This window comes from Microcaecilia unicolor, chromosome 10, assembly GCF_901765095.1.
Source record: "Microcaecilia unicolor chromosome 10, aMicUni1.1, whole genome shotgun sequence".
NCBI lineage: Eukaryota > Metazoa > Chordata > Amphibia > Gymnophiona > Siphonopidae > Microcaecilia > Microcaecilia unicolor.
The window spans coordinates 220,137,265-220,159,129 of record NC_044040.1 but is presented as its reverse complement, the minus strand read 5'-3'; the positions used below and the strand labels follow the sequence as shown (position 1 = coordinate 220,159,129).

The 21,865-nt window shown below is 43.8% G+C and overlaps 1 protein-coding gene across 1 annotated transcript; it reads right to left on the bottom strand.

The window, feature by feature from the left end:
- Nucleotides 1-1,768: 1,768 nt before the first annotated feature.
- Nucleotides 1,769-21,645, bottom strand: LOC115479261 (protein FAM131A-like). Its single transcript, XM_030217103.1, has 5 exons — nucleotides 21,558-21,645; nucleotides 14,580-14,762; nucleotides 5,123-5,223; nucleotides 4,274-4,286; nucleotides 1,769-2,265 (listed from the first exon to the last, which is right to left on the bottom strand). The coding sequence occupies exons 1-5, from the start codon at nucleotides 21,625-21,627 to the stop codon at nucleotides 1,769-1,771; spliced, it is 864 nt and encodes a 287-aa protein (XP_030072963.1). The 5' UTR covers nucleotides 21,628-21,645.
- Between the last annotated feature and the right edge of the window lie 220 nt (nucleotides 21,646-21,865).

The following is a 21,865-nucleotide window of genomic DNA, read 5'->3' as shown; positions in this document are numbered from 1 at the left end:
AACGAAAGTCACCACAGGTCAGAAGCACAGGAGTTTGTTGTACCAAAAGAGCTAAAGAAGGCTTTAAGTTCATGTCATCACATTCCAGCATTCACTGAGTCCAGGGCTTTTGTAATTAGATTTAGGTTTGTTTTCATGAAGGACATATAATTTTCATCAATAACAGCACAAAACCACGAAGCCATGCCAACTGACAGCCACACACCTCCTGGCCAATGTATGGACAACCAGGTGCTACCCCATCAATGCCTGGATGGCACATACCTCCCAGCCAATGCACCTTGGCAGCAGCATACAACTCAGCCAATATCTAGAAAACCACATCCCAGCAGGCTAGTGTGTGGACAACATTGCACCTCCTGGGTGCCACTTGCCTCCTAGCCAGAACTGGGAACCATGTGCCAAAAAGCCAGTGCTACCAAACTTCTCTTCCAAGGGGGTGGTACACAAATCATGCACACACCTGTTCTCCACCATTCCACAGCCAAATGTGATCATGCAAAATAAGCAGGGACACAAAGAAATCCAAAGGAACATCCTATGTAGGTGGAACCATGGGAGGAAATGGCAGGTGGCAGAAGGACCAGAAGAAATAATCCATAATAAGAATAGAGGAGCTAGTGGAAAAGTCACAAAATGCTGGGACTATGGAAGGAAAAGTCACAAAATGCTGGGACTATGGAAGGAAAAGCCACAACCTGGGAGGGTGCTAATGAGGAAATGCCCACTCTGGGGTATAATCTCAGAACACACCATAGTAGGGAGAAACTTTGATGAAAATTCAGAGGTGAAACAACTAATCAGAATTATCACAGTGTGGGAAGGTCATCCAGTAGAAAACCTACAGTGAGGGAACAATTTAGGTAGAAGAACTATGCAGGGGAGACACTCTCAGCTATAGAGCACTGGCTGAGGTGAGATCTCAGGGTCATACAAGAGAGAGACCCCTCAGATATAGAGCAATCACTGGTCTGAGATCTCAGGACTATGCAGGGGAGAGACCCTCAGATAGAGCGATGACCGGGGAGAGACCCTCAGATAAAGAGCGATGACTGGGCTGAGATCTCAGGACTATGCAGGGGAGAGATCCTCAAATATAGAGACCCTCAGCTATAGAGCAATGACTGGGCTGAGACCTCAGGACCATATAGGGGAGAGACCCTCAGATATAGAGCAATGACTGGGCTGAGATCTCAGAACTATGCAGGGGAGAGACCCTCAGATATAGAGCAATGACTGGGCTGAGACCTCAGGACCATATAGGGGAGAGACCCTCAGATATAGAGCAATGACTGGGCCGAGATCTCAGGACTATGCAGGCAGCAGATCCTCAGATATAGAGCAATGACTGGGCTGAGACCTCAGGACCATATAGGGGAGAGACCCTCAGATACAGAGCAATGACTGGGCTGAGATCTCAGGACTATGCAGGGGAGAGACCTTCCAATTACAAAACAATGGCTGGGATGAGGTCTCAGAACTATGCAGGGGAGAGACCCTCAAATGATGAGCAATGGCTGGGATGAGATGGCAGACCATGCAGGGGGAGAGACCCCGAGATGATAAGCAATGGTGGAGGCAGGCCAGGGGCATGCAGGGAGAGACCCTCAGACAACCAACAATGCCTATAGCAGGAACCTCAGGTGAACTGTACTTGTAAAAACTGGTGATTCAGCCTCAGATTGAAGGAGCATTCCTAGCCTGTTCTGGATGAAAAATGATACGTTATAGGGATCATAGTGAAAAAGGGACAGGAAATCAGGAGAGTTCACTGTTCTTTAGCCTCCTCCTCCTCTTCTTCCTCATCCAGCAGTGATACGACCCCTGAAGATGCTACATCAGAGACTTTGCGCCTGACCTGGAAACTGTCCTTGTATGAGCCACAGACTGTATGATAGTCCTTGCAGGAAAGCAGCTCTTCCTCTGTGGGAGAAAGGCAGGACTCGGTGAACGACATGGAATAGGTGGAGTCCTCACACTCCAGCTGGCCCAAGCTCCTGTAAACCTCTTCTTCAGGTGGGGGCAGCTTGGAGAGAAGAGCCTCTTGACCACCACTCATGGAGCCCAGGAGCTTGGCTGCCAGGTCGGCTGGAGAACTGAGTTCCTTAAGAAGTAACTGGTCCTCCAGACTGCAGAGACTCGAGCAGAGCGTTGCTGGGGAGTTAGTTTCAGGCTCGCAGGAGCTGTGTCCCACACTGATCTGACAGAGACGGCTGTGCAGAAAATCCTTCAGATAATTCCCCGGCTGCAGCTGTGGTGTTGAATCTAGAAAAGACCAAAAGGAAAAGAGAAACTGAATATTTTTCCAACCTCATACTGGCATAAAGTATTTGGAAACTAAAGAAATAGATCATGCTAGTCAATATTTAAACTCGTAGAGGGACATTTCTTTTAAACACTGGCTATGCTGTTTCAACGTATACCTGGAATTCAGTGCTGGCTGCTGCCCAAAGATCAGCACAGAATATCCATCATTCTGCTGACAGCCACCATCATCCAGCACCGGTATAGTTACCTGCATACTTATGTGGATACTGGCATTGAGTATCACCACTGTCCAGCTTTTTCCCCTTGTGCTATTAGGATATAAGCATAGAATATCCATTATTCTACTGACCTGCCACCATTATCCAGCACTGGTATGCAGGTAACTAACCAGATGAGTTACCTTCATAATTCATAGGTGCCAGCTCTGTGGGTACTGTGGGTGCAGGACACCCTCAATATTCTATATTTTATTAAATTTGGATCAGCAAGCTGAATGCTACAGAGCAGCAGGGGAAGGCTGGTTGAATCTGACCAGTGTTGCCAGGTGGGCGGTTTTACCGCCCAATTGGGCGGTTTTCCGCGACCCGCCGCGGGAAATTTTTGCCCGCGGCGGGTTGCGGTTTTTTGGGCTCCTTTTGGGTCGTTTGGCCGGTTTTAAAAGCGTTTTTTTTCGGCCGCGGGGGGCGGGGTTAGTGACATTTTGGGCGGGGCCGATGACGGCATGGGCGGGGTTGATGACGGCGGGGGCGGGGTTGATGACGGCAGGGGCGGGGATGATGACGCGGGGGTGGGGGTGTCAGGGGCGGGGTTTGACTTTGGGCGGGTTTTGGGCTGGATTTGGGCTCGATTGGGTGGGAAAAAATTTTTCCACCTGGCAACCCTGAATCTGACCAATGGGCTACAGGAGGAAGGAGGAGCCTAAGATAGCAGCCCTTCCTGTCTATAGCTGCTAATGGGGAGGGAAAGAGAAACAGATAGACACTGAGAAAAGGAAAGAAGCCTTTATTGGCATGACAATTTTTTTCAGTTCAATAAAGTTTTATTCAAACTTGTGATTAGATGCCAGTTTTATATGTTTTGTTAAAGTAATACATTTATCAGTTAAGGTAATAAAAAAAAAGAGAAATAGAGGTATGGAAAAGGCACAGAGGAGCTGTAAGGAAAAGACAGGCTGGGTGATGGGGACAAAAGCTAGGAGGGGAGTTATGGGAAGGAATAGAGGGGTTACTGGTTGGGAGAAGGAATGTTGCTGTAAAGAGCTGGAAGTGGCTGAAAGCACCTGTAAAAGGAAGAGAGGTTGAGTGAGGGGAACAGGCTGAAACTGACACTGTGGTTGAGGAATGGAGGGGGGCTGGAAAGGGGTGCAGAGGAACTGAAAAAGGATACTGACTGGGAGAGAGAAAGTTTCTATGAAGAGCTGGAAAAAGCAAAAAAGAGAAGAGAGGCTGGACGATAAGGACATAGGCTGAGAGTGAAGCAGTGGGAAGGAATAGAGGGAGCTGGAAAGGGGTAAAGGGAAACTGAAAGAGGATACTGGCTAAGAGAGGAGAAAGCAGCTCTAAAGGGAAGAGCATCTGGGACAGGGATAGAGACTGGGAGTGGAGCTGAGCTGTTTGAGAGGAGTAGAAACAGGCTGTGAGAGTGAGGGGAGAGCATGGGCTGTGATGAGGGAAGGGAGTAGGCAGAGAGAAAAGGAGCTAGAAAAGATGGCGAAGCTGTGTGGGATTAGGAAAAGAGAGGTCATGATGGATAAGAGGGTAAGAAGTGGCATGAAGGGGGTAAGACTAGAAGGAAGTGCGATGAGAAGGTAGAGACAGGCTATGGAGGAAAGAGAAATGAAAGAAATGAGAGGAAGCCTGGAAAAGAATTCATAAAAGAGAATGAACATGAAGGCTGACAGGAAACAAATGAGAAGACCCAGAATAAGTAGAGACAGAATAGAGAAGTATAGACATTTTTTACGTTTAGACTGTGGTAGCTGAGTTCGTTCAAGGGTGAGGCCTACCAGTATCTTTGCCCTTCTCCTCCAGAACTACAGTCACCAGGATAAATAAGTTAAGGGGGGGGGGGAGTGAAACTGTGGAAGAAGGAGGGAGTTGTGGCTTATGGTGATCTAGAAGATCTCTTAAAAATTGCTTCTTTTTGGCAGCTGTGTAATGGAGAGTCTCAAATTGAAAGAGGAACGGAAAGGAACATCATTTCCCTTTTTTAGAAAAATAAAACAATTACATCCCATGGGAGACCTTGGGGATCGACTAAATGTGCTCATTATGCTGCTCATTTGTGTTTAGGGGGTAATATGTATAGAAGATCAGGTTTGCAGCATTTTTAGGTACTTTTCTCTGATTACAAAGGTAGTAACAATGGTGGGAGCGGCAGAGCTGCCAAAGTAACACGTAGCCTGCCCAAGTCATGCACAATTCCAGGAGGAAGACGTTTTGGCCAGTCCTGATTTTGAAATTACATCCCAAAGCACTCTGATATTTACAGTTCCTCCTTCAACATATTCAGATCAGTTCTACATCATAGTGGTGATGTTAGAACTCTAGGACTGACCCAAAGCTCCCTCTAGAACTGGGAACTTTGGAATCTCTATTCATTCCCTTATCAAAGAACAACCTGGAGAACGGAGGACTAAATCCCCCCCCCCCCCCCCCCCCCACACACACACACACACACACTCACTGTGCATCAGGCAGACTGGAATGACTTTAGAAGAGAAGTTAGATTCACAGACCTCAAGCAAAAGAGGCTTTGTGATCCAACTAACACTTAAAAGTTTATAAGATTCTCTCCCCATCTCATTCCAAATCCTATGGTCTTATTTACCAGAAAGTAGAACGTTGTCACTAGCTGAGGCAAAGTCCTCCTCATATGATTCATCAGAGTCCTCACCATCAATGGAAGACCAGGCCCTCAGTTTGGCTTCAGCGATAGCAAACTGTTCTGCCACCCCTATGAGGAAGGAGGGAGAGAGAGAGACAGAGCGCAAAAGAATATATGAAATAAGGATACAGAAAGTGAAGGATTCTCATAACATCATATCAACATATCACAAACACAAGATAATGAACGTCAAAATACAAAGGTTATTTCGTGTCTGTGAGGAGGAAACCATTCTTGCTTAGCAGCCAATGACACAAGCGTCGTAGCTCTCTTTATTACCCCTGCTTACCCCTATCTGCACCAGCAGTTACCCTGTCATGGTCGGAAGTCCATGACTGTCCCACCACTCCTTGGTCTATCAGGTAAGAATGAGAAACTGTAGGGGAAGGAGCAGAAATGAGGATAAGTGACAGGGAACCGTGAGAGTGGTCTGTATATGATAATTTGTAGGCTTAGGTATCCAGAGTTTTGAAAGCCAGAGATAGAATTGAAGAATATTAACTGGACAGACTGGGAAATTCATTCTAAGTTACTGACACTTCACAGGATACAAGATGAAAAGCTTAAAAGCTCCAAGAAGCAGGATCAGGGTATAGCCAAAATCTCAGTGGCTTTCCCTCCCTTATTTGACGCCACCTTAGTACTTATGGCTAGCAACATACCTTCCTACTGAAATTATTTTAGTTCACCCTATAAAAAAGAATAAAAGGGATTTATAAAATGAGGACATTATAATGCACCTCGAATATTGTGCTCAATTCCGGTCACCGCATCTCAAAAAGATACAGTGGAATTAGAAAAGGTACAGAGAAGGGCAACGAAAATGATAAAGGGGATGGGACGACTTCCCTTTGAGGAAAGGCTAAAGCGGCTAGGGCTCTTCAGCTTGGAGAAAAGGTAGCTGAGGGGAAACATGATAGAGATCTATAAAATAATGAGTGGAGCGGACCAGGTAGACGTGAAGTGCTTGTTTAATCTTTCCAAAAATACTAGGACTAGGGGGTACGCAATGAAGCTACAAAGCAGTACATTTAAAACAAATTGGAGAAAATATTTCTTCACGCAATGCATGATTAAACTCTGGAATTGTTTGCTAGAGAATGTAGTAAAAATAGTTAGCTTAGCGGGGAGGGAGAGAGAAAGAGAGAGTTGCTGGGATGGGAGGGGGATGAGCAGAGGGAAAAGAGAGTAACTGGATGATGTGGGTGGGAAGAGTAGGAGAGACACTAGACTGAAAAATGGAAGGAGGGACAAAGAGGGAGCTACTGGACTGCGGGGAGGGGGCAAGGTGAAGCAGACAAAAGCCCGGTCTTCTCCCAAGAAATAATAGAGAAGATAACTGACTATACACCACTCTGTACCTGGACTAGCTTGCTACAAACACTGTAACTTAGACCAGCGCCTTACATCTTGTTTAACTGTACAAAGAACCTGCCTTGAGTTCATCTACTTATTCCAACTGACTCTGTACCAATCTTGTCCCCATCCATATATAAGTACACAAGTAATGCCACACTGGGAAAAGACCGAGGGTCCATCAAGCCCAGCATCCTATCCACGACAGCGGCCAATCCAGGCCAAGGGCACCTGGCAAGCTTCCCAAACATACAAACATTCTATACATGTTATTCCTGGAATTGTGGATATCTGCACTTGGCCCCTCAGCTAAATGGTAAGCTATATTGCAGGAAATCATTAGCATCACATCTGTTATTTGAATGTTGTAATGTGTGCTTATTAGATGTTTCATTAGTATTAGATGACTTACATATTTACTTATTGAATAGAATTTTATTGATGATGATAACATCCTTCAAACATACAGTTACAATTGAATTATATACATTCGTCTAGGTTCAGTCAGAAACACTTCAATCGTTGCTACATCATCTATTTAACTTAGCCCTACCAACTATTAACCTCTCCCCTCCCCCCCTATTCCCCCCCCCTCCTTCCCCCTTCCTTCTCCCCCTTTTTCCTCCCCTACTTAATCCTCCCCCCCCCCCACGAGTGACCAAACTAAAGATACCTGAAGGTCTCAAATAATAACATACTTGCGAAAACGGATGTTATCCTAAATGATGTATGTACGTACACACCTCCTCAGCAAAGGAGGGTATAAGATACCAGTTTCCTTTCTACGTTACTCATGTATACCTATTATCATAACTTTTACACTTATCTTAGGTATTACATAAACTTTTTTATTATACGTATATGTTTTACCTATGATAGATCTACACTTTGGGTTGTTTTTTTAGGCCGCATATATGTAGTCAGCATTAACTAGTGGAAAGGTTATCACATTGGAGTGTTTTCATATCACAACGTATAGGTTTGTTGGTACCAACACTTGTTTCAGCATTTATATCAACCCTTCCATAATTTCACACTTATTGTGTTATTACACCGATAATGTTATATGTTCTCTCTTGTGTTCTTATGCTTGGTGAATATTATTGTTATTTGATATGATAAAAAACAAGGTTTTCTCCATTTTTATGGTTTTATTTATAGTATATACACACCTTGTATAGCGTAGTTTATCTATATCTTATAAGGAAGATCAAGTATTACTATTTCGTGAGTCACTTTCATTCTGTTTGCAGTGTCATGAAGCATATTTGGTTAAGTTACTACATTCCAATGATGTTTACTGTCATTTTAGTGCAAATAAACTCTGTAGGTGGTTTTTTTTTTTTATGAATAGGTTTTTCCTATGCTTAGATAGTATTGTTAAAAGCAGTGGCGTTCCGACGCTGGCTGACACCCGGAGTGGATCGCCAATGCGCCCCCCCCCCCCCGGGTGCAGCGCGACCCCCCCCCAACGAAATGACACCTCTAACCCCCCCCCCCCCCCCCCGGCGAAATGACACCCCCTCCCGGGTGCACGCCGCTGGGGGGGTGCCGTGGCGCGCGCCTGTTTCCCTGTCTCCGAGTTCGCAATTCGCATGTGTTCACTGCTCCCTCTGAGTCTGCCCCAGAACAGGTTGTTCCGGGGCAGACTCAGAGGGAGCAGTGAACACATGCGAATTGCAAACTCGGAGACAGGGCAACAGGTGCGCGCCACGGCACCCCCCCCAGCGGCGTGCACCTGGGGCGGACCGCCCCCACCGCCCACCCCCCTTGGTACGCCATTGGTTAAAAGCTTTCCTTGCATACTTATTTTATTGATATTTTATTGCACCTATATTATTGTATGACATACATTATGCATTTCCTTTTATGTATTTATTTTCATATTATTTCATGTAGTATACTTTTTCTCCATGAACTTAAACTGCATGCATTGTCATAAACCTGCAAGCATGAGTGTCTACAGTTACTGTAGCATAGACTTTTAAACCCACTCAAAGAACTGTGTTGTATGTGACACTCAACTTTTGGTACAGCGTTGTTTGTTCCTGGTTGCAAGTTTTATGAGTAATGACCAGCATGTTAAGGCCTGGGTTCCTATGGACTGTTTGCATAGCCATACCCCACCTACAGACCATGCTGTGGACATTAAAAGGTCCCTATAGTGGTGTATCAGACACTACTCTCAACACTGTGGTTCATCACTCAGCTGTCGCAATGTGTTGCCACAAAGTGACTTTTCTTCCATGAACTCGCAAGTCATCTGCCTTTTATGGACATTTGCTTATGTATTTCGAAGTCACTTAACCACATTTTCTAATGAACATCATCACATGCAATTTAATGTGATTTACTTCACTGCATAATCTTATATTCAAGTATATTACATTTCCAGAGTTGTATGTCTATTATTATTTTATGCTATTGTTTGAAGCTTCATTACCATGTTGTCTGTTACTCATTTAATAAGCTTAGATGCATAAATGTAGTCTAGCATGCTTAATGAAACATTGTAATGACATTTATTGCAATTGAGTAAATGCACCATTGTTTGTTTAACTAGTCTTTCAAGCTGCTCAGTTCTCCTTAGAGCTGAACCCTTGAAAGAGGGGGGGGGGGGGGGGGGATGTAGGAGCAAAACAAGCAGTGTATAGCAAGAGTATATGGGATCATAATACCTGACACTATTCAGCATTAATAACCTGACTTCAGAAATGCAGACCTAAGCTTACAATGCAAAGCCTATTGTTTGCTGAAGTGCAACCCTTGCATACAAAGACTGCCATCAAGGGTCCCAATGTCCTAGAATAAAAAGGTTATCATCAGCATTGACATCTTGGCCAGAACAGCCAACGACTCTTGGAATTAAACCTTTCAGCTAGAGAGACACTGTGGCTTGCAAATTACACATTGTTTATGAAACCCGGCTTCTTGTTAAGGTGGTTCCTTCAGTGTAGTGCCATTGAAAAAATCAATAAGCCCTTGAAGTCACAATATTTGGGGTGAACAAAGATATGTGTGCGTTGGCCCCAAAGCCAGAATGTACATCATCAGCACAGCTGCAGCCTGTCATGGCTGTGGCCATGCCCCTACATCCAGACTCACCTTTTTTCCAGTGATCTGGCTCTATGACTTCTCCGGACTGCCATGTCCCTGTATTGATGCATCTGCTGTCTGGTGTTCCTGCTATCCAAGCCTCGCTCTGGTGTTCCTGCTATTCAAGCCTCATTACAGTCTATTCAAGCTTCATTCCAAGTTGTGACATCATCAGCAAAGTCCTTTATAAAGCACCTTGGAGCTCTCATGCATTGCCTTTGCAACAGGTCTTTTAACCTTGTCTTCGTGTTCCCAGTTTAGATCCAAGCCCTTCTTGGCTTTATTCCTATGCCTTGTTTCCTGCCTGACTTTGTTCCTGTGAGTCTTGTCCCTGAATGCTTGTTCCTGTGTTTCCGAGTCTTCTATCTGAAAGCTTTGTTTCAGAACCATGTTCTTGAAGGCCTTGCTTCTTTGTGTGGTTTCCCTTTACCTTTTGCTTGCTGTATCTGATGTTTGAATCTGAGTGACTGTGTGGCACAGCCTTGCTTCTTTGTGTGGTTCCACTATACCCTGTTCCTGCTTTCTGCTATAGCCAAAGCTCCATTCCTGATTCCTGTTCCTGCCCAGCCAAGTCTGTTCCTGATTCCTGTTCCTGCCAAGTCAAGTCTGTTCCTGTTGCTTGCCAAGCCAAGTCTGTTCCTGATTCCTGTTCCTGCTAAGCCAAGTTTGCTCCTCCTTTGTCTTTGGTCTGTAATCTTGTGTCTGTCCCTGTCCTGCTTATATTCTGTCCTGCCTGTTACAGCCCTGCTTGTCTCATATAGTCCAGTCCTGTCTGGATCCAGTCCTTGCCTTGTCCTTGTCTTGCATTTTCTGGACCCAGTTTTTAATCCAGTTCTGTGTCTTGCCTTGTTCTGCCTATTATTAGGTTTTAATTTGCTGTTCTCAAGTTTACCTCATTGACTGTATTTATGTTTATATTTGGTCTCTTTTACTACTGTTATGCTGTTAACAAAATTGTAAGTTTTATTTTAAACTGTACCTGCTGTACACCACTTTGGGTGAATCTCTCCATAAAGGCAGTTATTAAATCCCAATGAAATAAAATAAATAATTAATAAGGGAAGAGAGATACTGTCCCTGGGATGGGAGGTGAAAGAGAATGGGAAGAGAGGGGAAGAAGCTGAATATGAGGAGGGACAGGGACACAGAGGAATGATGCTGGACACGGGGGTTGTATGAGAACAAAGAGGACAGGTGCTGAATGAAGGATAGGGTCAGGGGCCCAAGAGAGGCACTGTTAAAACAGATATTGATATAGAGGGAATAATGGTGAACATGGAGAGAGAAGAAATGTCAAATGGGCCAGAAACCCTGGAAACAGCAGAAGATGGATGGAACTCAGGGGCAGGGGTTGGGGGAACAGAGCTGAAGATGAGTGGGATTTGGGTAGTGGTGGTAAGGGAGCAGAGCAAAAGATGGCTGAGACTCAGGGGTAGAGGTAGGGATGTAGAGCAGAAGATGAGAGGGGCTCAGGGGGGTAAGGGAACAGAGCAAAAGATGGTGAGACTCAGGAGTGAGGGGGATAAGGAAACAGAACAGAAGATGGATAGGACTTGGTGATTGTGTGAGAGAAATTTATAGGGGGGAGAGTAGTGAATTATTGATAGGAGAGATGGAGAGAGAATTTTGAGTGGATAGAGAGGACCTGTCAATTGGTAGGTAAAAGTGGAGGCAAGTGGGATTTGAACCTGGATCTTTTGGTTCTCAGACCACTGCACTAACCATTAGACTACTTCTCAGATATGCATGGAAGTCTATTAAGAATGTCCATTGTTCCTGAATCTGTCAAACAGCCTGGTATCCCTTGCTATTTTCATATTCAGGAGAGAGGGAGATGGTCAACCACCACTGGAGAATTAGGAAGTGACTTGCTTTAATCCCTGTAGTGGACAGCTGCTCAATCAGAGCACCTTTCTGTAACCTGGACATGCAAAGTATAAGGTCTACATAACAACATTCATCCTTAGAGATGCAGACATCCTTTCCCCCTTCTACGATCGGAGTTGTATGTCCACATTTTGGGCCCTCCATAGACCCACTCAAAACGTGCCCAGACCACGCCTCCTCGTCATATTGATGTTCTGCAGATTTAGACTCCATATTCTGGCTTTATAAAACAGGATTTGGACATCTAAATGCCGACTTTCTGTCATCCAAAACAAGAATAGAGCTTCAAAAATAACAACCATAGTCATCTTCAGAGGAAGGGAGGCCTCCATCAAAAGCAGTCAAGAGATTTGTGCTTAAGGTCTTGTTAATTGTATATTATGTGATCTTATAATGCTGGTGGAAGAAGCAGTTCCTCTGTATAATCATTGGGTAGCCCTAATGATGGAAGCTTAGGAGCTAACTTTTCAAAATGATTGGGGGTGCTAAAATTGTTTTTGTTTTTTTACAGGTGGTGCATTCCCCCCTCCCCGTCCCCCTCCTCCCCCTCCCCCATCCCCCCTACCTCCTCCCCTCCCCCATCCCCCCTACCTCCTCCCCTCCCCCATCCCCCTCTCTCTCCCTCTCCCCATCCCCCTCCCTCCTCCCCTCCCCTTCCTCCTTCCTCCGAATTCCAGGCCCTCCCTTCCTCTCTCCCTCCCAGTTCTAGGCCCCCCGTTCCCTCCCTCCCTCCCAGTTCCAGTTCCTCCTAGTTCCAGGCCCCCCTCACTCCCTGTTCCAGGCCCCCTCCCTCCCCCCCTCTCCCTCCCTCCGAGTTCCAGGCACCCTCCCTCCAAATTTTAAAAGTCATCTTACCTTGTTGGGGTTACGGTGGCAGCAGCAGTGAAAAGCGTGCAAGCTCGGTGCTTCCGCCTTCCCTTCTCTCAGCTCTGGTCCCGCTCTTGTGGAAACAGGAAATGAGGGTGGGACCAGAGCTGAGAGAAGGGAAGGCTGAAGCACCGAGCCTGCACGCTTTACACTGCTGCTGCCGCTGTAACCCCGATGAAGTAAGATGACTTTTAAAATTTGGAGAGAGGGGGCCTGGAGCTCAAAGGGAGGGAGGGAGGGACTTTTAAAATTCTGGGCTGGCGCAGGGAACTTCCGGTGGGTGAAATATTGAGTACTGCTTATTGCACATGGTTTACAACACAATAAAATTATAACAGTCATCAACAAAAAAAGGAAATCATCTGGAAGAACCAGAAGCAGGTAACGCTGGGAGAACAAATACACAAGTAAAAAAATTACAAGCGGAGAGCAGGGTCAATGAAATAGGAATCAGAGGGAGGAAGGAGTGCCACAGGACACCAGAGGAAAAGGGAGGCACAGGAAACTGGAAATTAACCATAGGCTAATTGGAAAAGCCAGGACTTTGGGATTCCCTGTCCATCAGAATCTGGACTGTAGCGTCACATAAAATGTTCAAAAACGTGTTAGTGTTGTCCATGATAAGGAAAGTTTCCCGAGTAGCATCGTATCGTATACATGTGGAAGAAGGAAAGATGAGAAGAAAGGCCAGAGAGGAGCATAAGGAATGAGTAAAGTCTGAGAGATAGACCGGAGCGTGGGGAGCTTAAGCCCTTGAAAACAAACATGAGCACCTTGAATTTTAATCGAGCAGTCACAGGAAGTTAATGCTCAGCTGTAAGGATGGGAGTAATATGATCAAAGAAGTAAGCGTTGTGGGGCTTCACAGCTGTGGACTGTATGAGGTGTCATTTTTTTAAATAGTTTTGAGGGATAAATCATTATAGAGAGTTGCAATAATCAATTTTTCAGGTAACAAGAGATAGCAAGAAAGGTACAGTATACTTATTCCCATTAAAGGAAATGGTAACATAGTAAATGACAGCAGATAAAAACGGTCCATCCAGTCTGCCCAACAAGATAAACTCATTATAGACAGTATGCAGTACTTTATATGTATACCTGAGTTTGATTTGTCCTTGCCATTTTCAGGGCACAGACCATAGAAGTCTGCCCAGCACTGTTCTTGTACTAAAAGTTCTGAAGATTCTGGAATCCTAAAGAGTTACAAGATTCCGGAATCCCAATTAGTAGCAACATTCCATGTAGAACCCCAAAGAGTAACATAGTAAATGACGACAGATAAAGACCTTACGGTCCATCCAGTCTGCCCAACAAGATAAACTCATATGGTATGTGATACTTTATACCTGAGTTTGATTTGTCCTTGCCATTCTCAGGGCACAGACCGTAAAAGTCTGCCCAGCACTGTTCTTGTACTAAAAGTTCTGAAGATTCTGGAATCCTAAAGAGTTACAAGATTCCGGAATCCCAATTAGTAGCAACATTCCATGTAGAACCCCAAAGAGTAACATAGTAAATGACGACAGATAAAGACCTTACGGTCCATCCAGTCTGCCCAACAAGATAAACTCATATGGTATGTGATACTTTATACCCGAGTTTGATTTGTCCTTGCCATTCTCAGGGCACAGACCGTAAAAGTCTGCCCAGCACTGTTCTTGTACTAAAAGTTCTGAAGATTCTGGAATCCTAAAGAGTTACAAGATTCCGGAATCCCAATTAGTAGCAACATTCCATGTAGAACCCCAAAGAGTAACATAGTAAATGACGACAGATAAAGACCTTACGGTCCATCCAGTCTGCCCAACAAGATAAACTCATATGGTATGTGATACTTTATACCCGAGTTTGATTTGTCCTTGCCATTTTCAGGGCACAGACCATAGAAGTCTGCCCAGCACTGTTCTTGTACTATAAGTTCTGAAGTTAATGTCGAAGCCCCTTAAAATTTACACTCCAACCCATCCATATCTATTCAGTCACAATCAGGGCACAGACCATAGAAGTCTGCCCAGCACTGGTTTTGCTTCCCAATTGAAATGAAACATTTGCAGGGAGAAAGTTGAATTATAAGTAACAATAGTCATTGGTGGTCTCTCTTTCTATTCCCCTCTGCACTCTCCCTCCCTTTTCCTCTGGTCTCCTGTTCCAGCTCTCACTTTTTGACCCTTCCTGCCCCTTTCTTTATACCGCAGAACCACAGCGAGGTTCCCCACCTGCTGCAAATCTGGCCTCTTGTTCCCCTTCACTCAGGTCTGAGTAAGAGTTAAAGTCACTTTCCAAAGCCATAGGAGAGTCCATAGGTTTACACCACCCCTTCCACTCGATGAGGTGAGCCACCCGGCCTTGTGCCATGGCAGTGGGCTTAGTCACGTGATCCTTCACCACCTGGGAAATACCTAAAAACAAAAAAAGACATATGTAATAAGTTATCACAATAACCACATTATAGCACAGATCTATCCACAGCATCCTGTGTGTCAAGGACACCCCACAGTTTGATTATGGTTTATTGACTTCTATACAGTGGCGTAGCAAGGGCGGGGCGGTGGGAGCGGTCCGCCCCGGGTGTCAACGGGTGGGGGGGTGCTCCGTCCACCCCCCCCCCCCCGGCACAGCGCCTCTCACTCCCCCCCCCCCCCCCACAGTCCCCTCCTGCCTACCAGCTGAGCTCCAGCCGGCACCTCCAATCTGCAGCGCTGCTGACTTTAAATGAAGAAAACCGTCTCGTCGTTGGCCCTTCACTACTGAGTCCCGCCCTCGAGGAAATAGGAAGTTATATCAGAGGGCGGAACTCAGTAGTGAAGGGCCAACGACGAGACGTTTTTCTTCATTTAAGGTCAGCAGTGCTGCAGATTGGAGGTGCCGGCTGGAGCTCAGCTGGTAGGTAGGAGGGGACTGTCGGGGGGAGTGAGAGGCGCTGCGCCGGGGGGGGGGTTAGGGTCCACACCAGGGGGGGTGCCGACGCCAGGGGGGGTGCCGTTCCACGCTGGGGGGGGCGCTGTGTTGCACTGCACCCGGGGGGTGTGCGCAGCGGCGATCTGCCCCGGGTGTCAGCCAAGCACGGAACGCCACTGCTTCTATACCACCTATTCCATCAGCGGTTTACAAATTTCTATACATAAAATTTATAAAATAAAAAATCTACAATGACAAATTAGAATCTATAATCACACCAAGACTATGGGCTTGAATAGGTATTTCATAATCATCCAGACTTAACCTAGAAGGAATGTCCTTATCAAAGATCTTTGTCACCAATTAAGTTTACCTCTGACTTATTCACTTTCAGTACCAACTTGTTTTCTTCATCCAGTTTGTAATTTCCCCAAAAATAGATCTTAACTTTTGAATTGCAGAATCTATTCCATTGTTAAAACTAAAGAAAAATTGGACATCGTCTGCATATATTCAATAGTGTACATTTAAGTTCTTTAATATCTGGCACAAATATACGTTAAACAAGGTTGAGCCTTGTGGTACACCAATATGTCGATTTCTCAATTTCGAGTTCTGATTTCCATTACAAATTTTATATGGTCTGTTACTCAAAAAACATTTAATCCAGCAATTCCACATGCCTGTAATCTAGTTAATAAAATTGAATGATTTACAGTGTCAAATGCAGCGAAGATGTCCAACAATACACAAAAATAGCCATAACAATGTTCTAGACCTTGTCTCATCAAATCAACTGCAGATAGCAATGCAGACTGTGTACTAAATCCAAATTGAAAAGGATCTATCGCATTTACTTTGTCCAGAAAATCTGTCATTTACTCCTTTTCAATCTGCCAACATTGGAAGTGATGAGAAGTCTGTAGTCACTAGGAATATCAAGGATTAAACCATGGTTTTAAGTACAGGGTGCACAGAAGGTGCATTGACAATGGAAGTAAGCTTAGGTATTAATTTCGGCCCACTTGCTCACATGACCACAGGTGAACACAAGTAGCCAGAGGAGATGGTAGGATGTAAAGATCTTGAAATCTTGAAACTTACAACATCAAAAGTGTTCCAGTCTTCTATTACAGTTAATTCACTCTCCTCACAAAGGAAATAGATAACTCACTCACTAATTCATCAATTTTATTTTCAAAAAAGCCACCAAATATCTCAGGTTCAATTAAAATATTTCTATAAGAAAGTTGTTTGCTCAGGGTTAATGATTTTACAGTCCTAATATTGGTCTATTCATGGCTTCACGTATCTTTTTTTTAAAAATAATATTCACCCCATGCCTGATTTACAACAGATTTATATTCCCCCCATCTTTAACAAAAAAGTTTCTCTTAAATCCACACCCCTTGTTGATCTCCAAATTCTCTCTGATTGTCTAAGTTCTTTTCTTAGTTGTTTCAAACCTTCAGAATACCAAAGTTTAACCTCGTTTTTTTGGTCTAAATTTGACTTCCTGTATAGGGGCAATTTCATCCAGAGTCCTTAGAAGAGAAGGTATGTATTCCATTTGTCATTTAACTCATCCACTTCACCAAGGAACTCATTCCCCAGGTTTTCACGTATCCTTTCTTCTAACAACTCTGAGTTAATGTTCACTCATCATTCTTTTTGTAATATATAAAGTAACCTCACGATTACTAACAACAGACCAGATGAGATTAATTAAATAATGATCAGACCAAGGGATTAGTTTCACTGATAATCAGACATTTGACTTTTATGGAAATTGGGGACAAAAACTATGGACAGCTGAATAAGTTGCATTGTGAATTATCTGTTTCAGATCAAAAGCCAATAAGGGCCTCAACAAATATATTTTGGAGTAGAGGAGTGGCCTAGTGGTTAGGGTGGTGGACTCTGGTCCTGAGGAACTGAGTTCAATTCCCACTTCAGGCACAGGCAGCTCCTTGTGACTCTGCACAAGTCACTTAACCCTCCATTGCCCCATGTAAGCCACATTGAGCCTGCCATGAGTGGGAAAGCGCAGGGTACAAATGTAACAAAAATAAATATATTTTCAGCATTCTTTCCAATATATGCTGGTAATCTCCAATGCAATCTTTTTTTCAAAGTCCCTCTTAGCCTTCCTTATCAGCGCTTTGCATTTGACTTGAGATTCCTTATGCTGTTTCTTATTATTTTCAGTCGGTTCCTTCTTCCATTTTCTGAAGATTAGTTGATAAAATTTGCTTTTTATATTTTTATTTTGCCTACAATTCCTCCTTTAAACCCCAATCTTTAAGTTTCCAAAGCACAAAGCAAAATAGCGTTCACTTACCAGAGAAATGTCCTCTTCTCTCGGAACTTCTTGAAAAAAAAAGTGTGTGATATCCACATGTTATTCTTCTTGGCATTAAGGATGAAGTTTAAAAATCTCAATATTTAGATATTGATTTACTCAATGATAGATCAGTTAGATGTAAAACTGATTTGATTTATGATTTGATAATTCATAAGTCTTTGTATATTTTCTGTATTGCAGAATCATGGTTCTTAAGTTCTGATTTGGTTTTGGTGAAGCAATGTTACCCTAGAGGTTACTCCTGGTAATGGGTCTATAGAGGGGGAAGAGTTCTCTAATCCTATTTAGATCTTCCTTCGGCTTTAAGAAAGTTTTCCTTTAATTTGTGATGGCTCATTTGAAATTCTCTTCATGGAAAATGCTGACTGAGCATTTTATCTTTTGCTGTCCTCCTAACTCATTGGATTGCTCTGTTGTACTTGACATTTGACTCATCTTCCTGTTGATTTATCAAAGATATGAATTCTAAGAGATTTCAATTTACCAGCATATACTGGATGTGTTAGGGTGCTGTCTCTTCTCTGAGCTCTCTCTTTGGTTGTTTATGCTGTATTAATACTCTGAGGTCTCTTTTTAGCTGTTCATGATATATTAATACTCTGAGGTCTCTCTTCAGTTGTTCATGCTGTTTAATACTCTGAGGTCTCTCTTCAGTTGTTTATGCTGTTTAATACTCTGAGGTCTCTCTTCAGTTGTTCATGCTGTTTAATACTGTGGGGTTGTTAGGGTGCTGCTGTCTCTTCTCTGAGGTCTCTTTTCAGTTGCTCATGATGTATTAATACTTTTATCCTGTATTAATACTCTGAGGTCTCTCTTCAGCGGTTCATGATATATTAATACTCTGAGGTCTCTCTTCAGTTGTTTATGCTGTTTAATACTCTGAGGTCTCTCTTCGGTTGTTCATGCTGTTCAATACTCTGAGGTCTCTCTTCGGTTGTTTATGCTGTTTAATACTCTGAGGTCTCTCTTCGGTTGTTCATGCTGTTCAATACTCTGAGGTCTCTCTTCAGTTGTTTATGCTGTTTAATACTCTGAGGTCTCTCTTCGGTTGTTCATGCTGTATTAATACTCTGAGGCCTCTTTTTAGCTGTTCATGATATATTAATACTCTGATGTCTCTCTTCGGTTGTTTATGCTGTTTAATACTCTGAGGTCTCTCTTTGGTTGTTTATGCTGTTTAATACTCTGAGGTCTCTCTTCGGTTGTTCATGCTGTTCAATACTCTGAGGTCTCTCTTCGGTTGTTCCGGTGCCGGTGCCGGAAAGAATATTTGAAGCGGGGGAGTCGGAGAAACTAAACAAATTCTCTGTAACCTTGGAGGATGTAATGGGTCAGTTCAGCAAGCTGAAGAGTAGTAAATCACCGGGACCTGATGGTATTCATCCCAGAGTATTAATAGAACTAAAAAATGAACTTGCGGAGCTACTGTTAGAAATATGCAATCTGTCCCTAAAATCGAGTGTAGTACCGGAAGACTGGAGGGTAGCCAATGTTACTCCGATTTTTAAGAAGGGTTCCAGAGGAGATCCGGGAAATTATAGACCGGTGAGTCTGACGTCGGTGCCGGGCAAGATGGTGGAGGCTATTATTAAGAATAAAATTGCAGAGCATATACAAAAACATGGACTGATGAGACAAAGTCAGCACGGATTTAGTGAAGGGAAGTCTTGCCTCACCAATCTAATGCATTTTTTTGAGGGGGTAAGCAAACATGTGGACAATGGGGAGCCGGTTGATATTGTATATCTGGATTTTCAGAAGGCGTTTGACAAAGTGCCGCACGAAAGACTCCTGAAGAAATTGCAGAGTCATGGAATCGGAGGTAGGGTATTATTATGGATTAAGAACTGGTTGAAAGATAGGAAGCAGAGAGTAGGATTGCGTGGCCAGTATTCTCAGTGGAGGAGGGTAGTTAGTGGGGTCCCGCAGGGGTCTGTGCTGGGTCCGTTGCTTTTTAATGTATTTATAAATGACCTAGAGATGGGAATAACTAGTGAGGTAATTAAATTCGCCGATGACACAAAATTATTCAGGGTCGTCAAGTCGCAGGAGGAATGTGAACGATTACAGGAGGACCTTGCGAGACTGGGAGAATGGGCGTGCAAGTGGCAGATGAAGTTCAATGTTGACAAGTGCAAAGTGATGCATGTGGGTAAGAGGAACCCGAATTATAGCTACGTCTTGCAAGGTTCCGCGTTAGGAGTTACGGATCAAGAAAGGGATCTGGGTGTCGTCGTCGATGATACGCTGAAACCTTCTGCTCAGTGTGCTGCTGCGGCTAGGAAAGCGAATAGAATGTTGGGTGTTATTAGGAAGGGTATGGAGTCCAGGTGTGCGGATGTTATAATGCCGTTGTATCGCTCCATGGTGCGACCGCACCTGGAGTATTGTGTTCAGTACTGGTCTCCGTACCTCAAAAAAGATATAGTAGAATTGGAAAAGGTACAGCGAAGGGCGACGAAAATGATAGTGGGGATGGGACGACTTTCCTATGAAGAGAGGCTGAGAAGGCTAGGGCTTTTCAGCTTGGAGAAGAGACGGCTGAGGGGAGATATGATAGAAGTGTATAAAATAATGAGTGGAATGGATCGGGTGGATGTGAAGCGACTGTTCACGCTATCCAAAAATACTAGGACTAGAGGGCATGAGTTGAAGCTACAGTGTGGTAAATTTAAAACGAATCGGAGAAAATTTTTCTTCACCCAACGTGTAATTAGACTCTGGAATTCGTTGCCGGAGAACGTGGTACGGGCGGTTAGCTTGACGGAGTTTAAAAAGGGGTTAGATAGATTCCTAAAGGACAAGTCCATAGACCGCTATTAAATGGACTTGGAAAAATTCCGCATTTTTAGGTATAACTTGTCTGGAATGTTTTTACGTTTGGGGAGCGTGCCAGGTGCCCTTGACCTGGATTGGCCACTGTCGGTGACAGGATGCTGGGCTAGATGGACCTTTGGTCTTTCCCAGTATGGCACTACTTATGTACTTATGTACTCTGAGGTCTCTCTTCGGTTGTTCATGCTGTTTAATACTGTGGGTGTGTTAGGGTGCTGCTGTCTCTTCTCTGAGGTCTCTCTTCGGTTGTTCATGCTGTTTAATACTCTGAGGTCTCTCTTCAGTTGTTTATGCTGTTTAATACTCTGAGGTCTCTCTTCGGTTGTTCATGCTGTTTAATACTCTGAGGTCTCTCTTCGGTTGTTCATGCTGTTTAATACTCTGAGGTCTCTCTTCGGTTGTTCATGCTGTTTAATACTCTGAGGTCTCTCTTCGGTTGTTCATGCTGTTTAATACTCTGAGGTCTCTCTTCAGTTGTTCATGCTGTTTAATACTATGGGTGTGTTAGGGTGCTGCTGTCTCTTCTCTGAGGTCTCTCTTTGGTTGTTTATGCTATATAAATACTTTGTTTCTGTTAGGGTGCTATTATCTCTTCCTGATGCCTCTCTTCAGCTCTTCATGATGTATCCAAGTTTTTACGTGAAAGGTCCTAGTGATAACTGCACGGCAGCAACATTGAGTACTGATATGTGAATGTAGGATGAGGGTGCAAATCATTTTGGAACTCCTTACCATTAGAACTTTGGCTGGTAGGAAATTATTTATATTTTAGGAAGTCACTTAAGACTTTTTTTTATTTCAGAAGTATTTTCAATACACAGAAACTGGTCCTTAATTGATGTTCTTTTATGTTTACTGTATCTATTAACTGATTAATAAGTAACATCTGAACATGTGGCTCAGTTTTATTTAATATGTAACCCGCTTGGAACTATCTATGGTATTAGCGGGATATAAGTCCAGTATAATGTAACGTAATGTCAAATCCACTTCTGGACTAATGAAATGGCAGAAGTGAAACCCGTTATCTCAATCTTCACTGAAAACTCAAAAGAAGTGAGGAAAGAAGGAAGGAGCCCTGGAGTTCAAAACTTACCATGAAGGGAGGACCTGGCCAAGGCTGCGATCTCCTGTATTGTGAGCGCTCGCCGGGACTTTGGTAACATTTCAGTTGTGTCTTCAACATTTACCTATCAGAAAATAAAACATTTGTCAAAAAATGTCCAAAAGTCAAAGGAACTGCACAATTACAGAACTCAGAGTTCTTATGCACTTGGAGAAATCAAAACTGCTATGAACACCTAAAATCAGTGGGCAGTGAAAGGCCTCAAAGACCTTTGTGGGACCTGAAGTTTCAGGGCTTAAAAATACTTTGTTGGACACTATTCTCAGCTTGGGTATTGA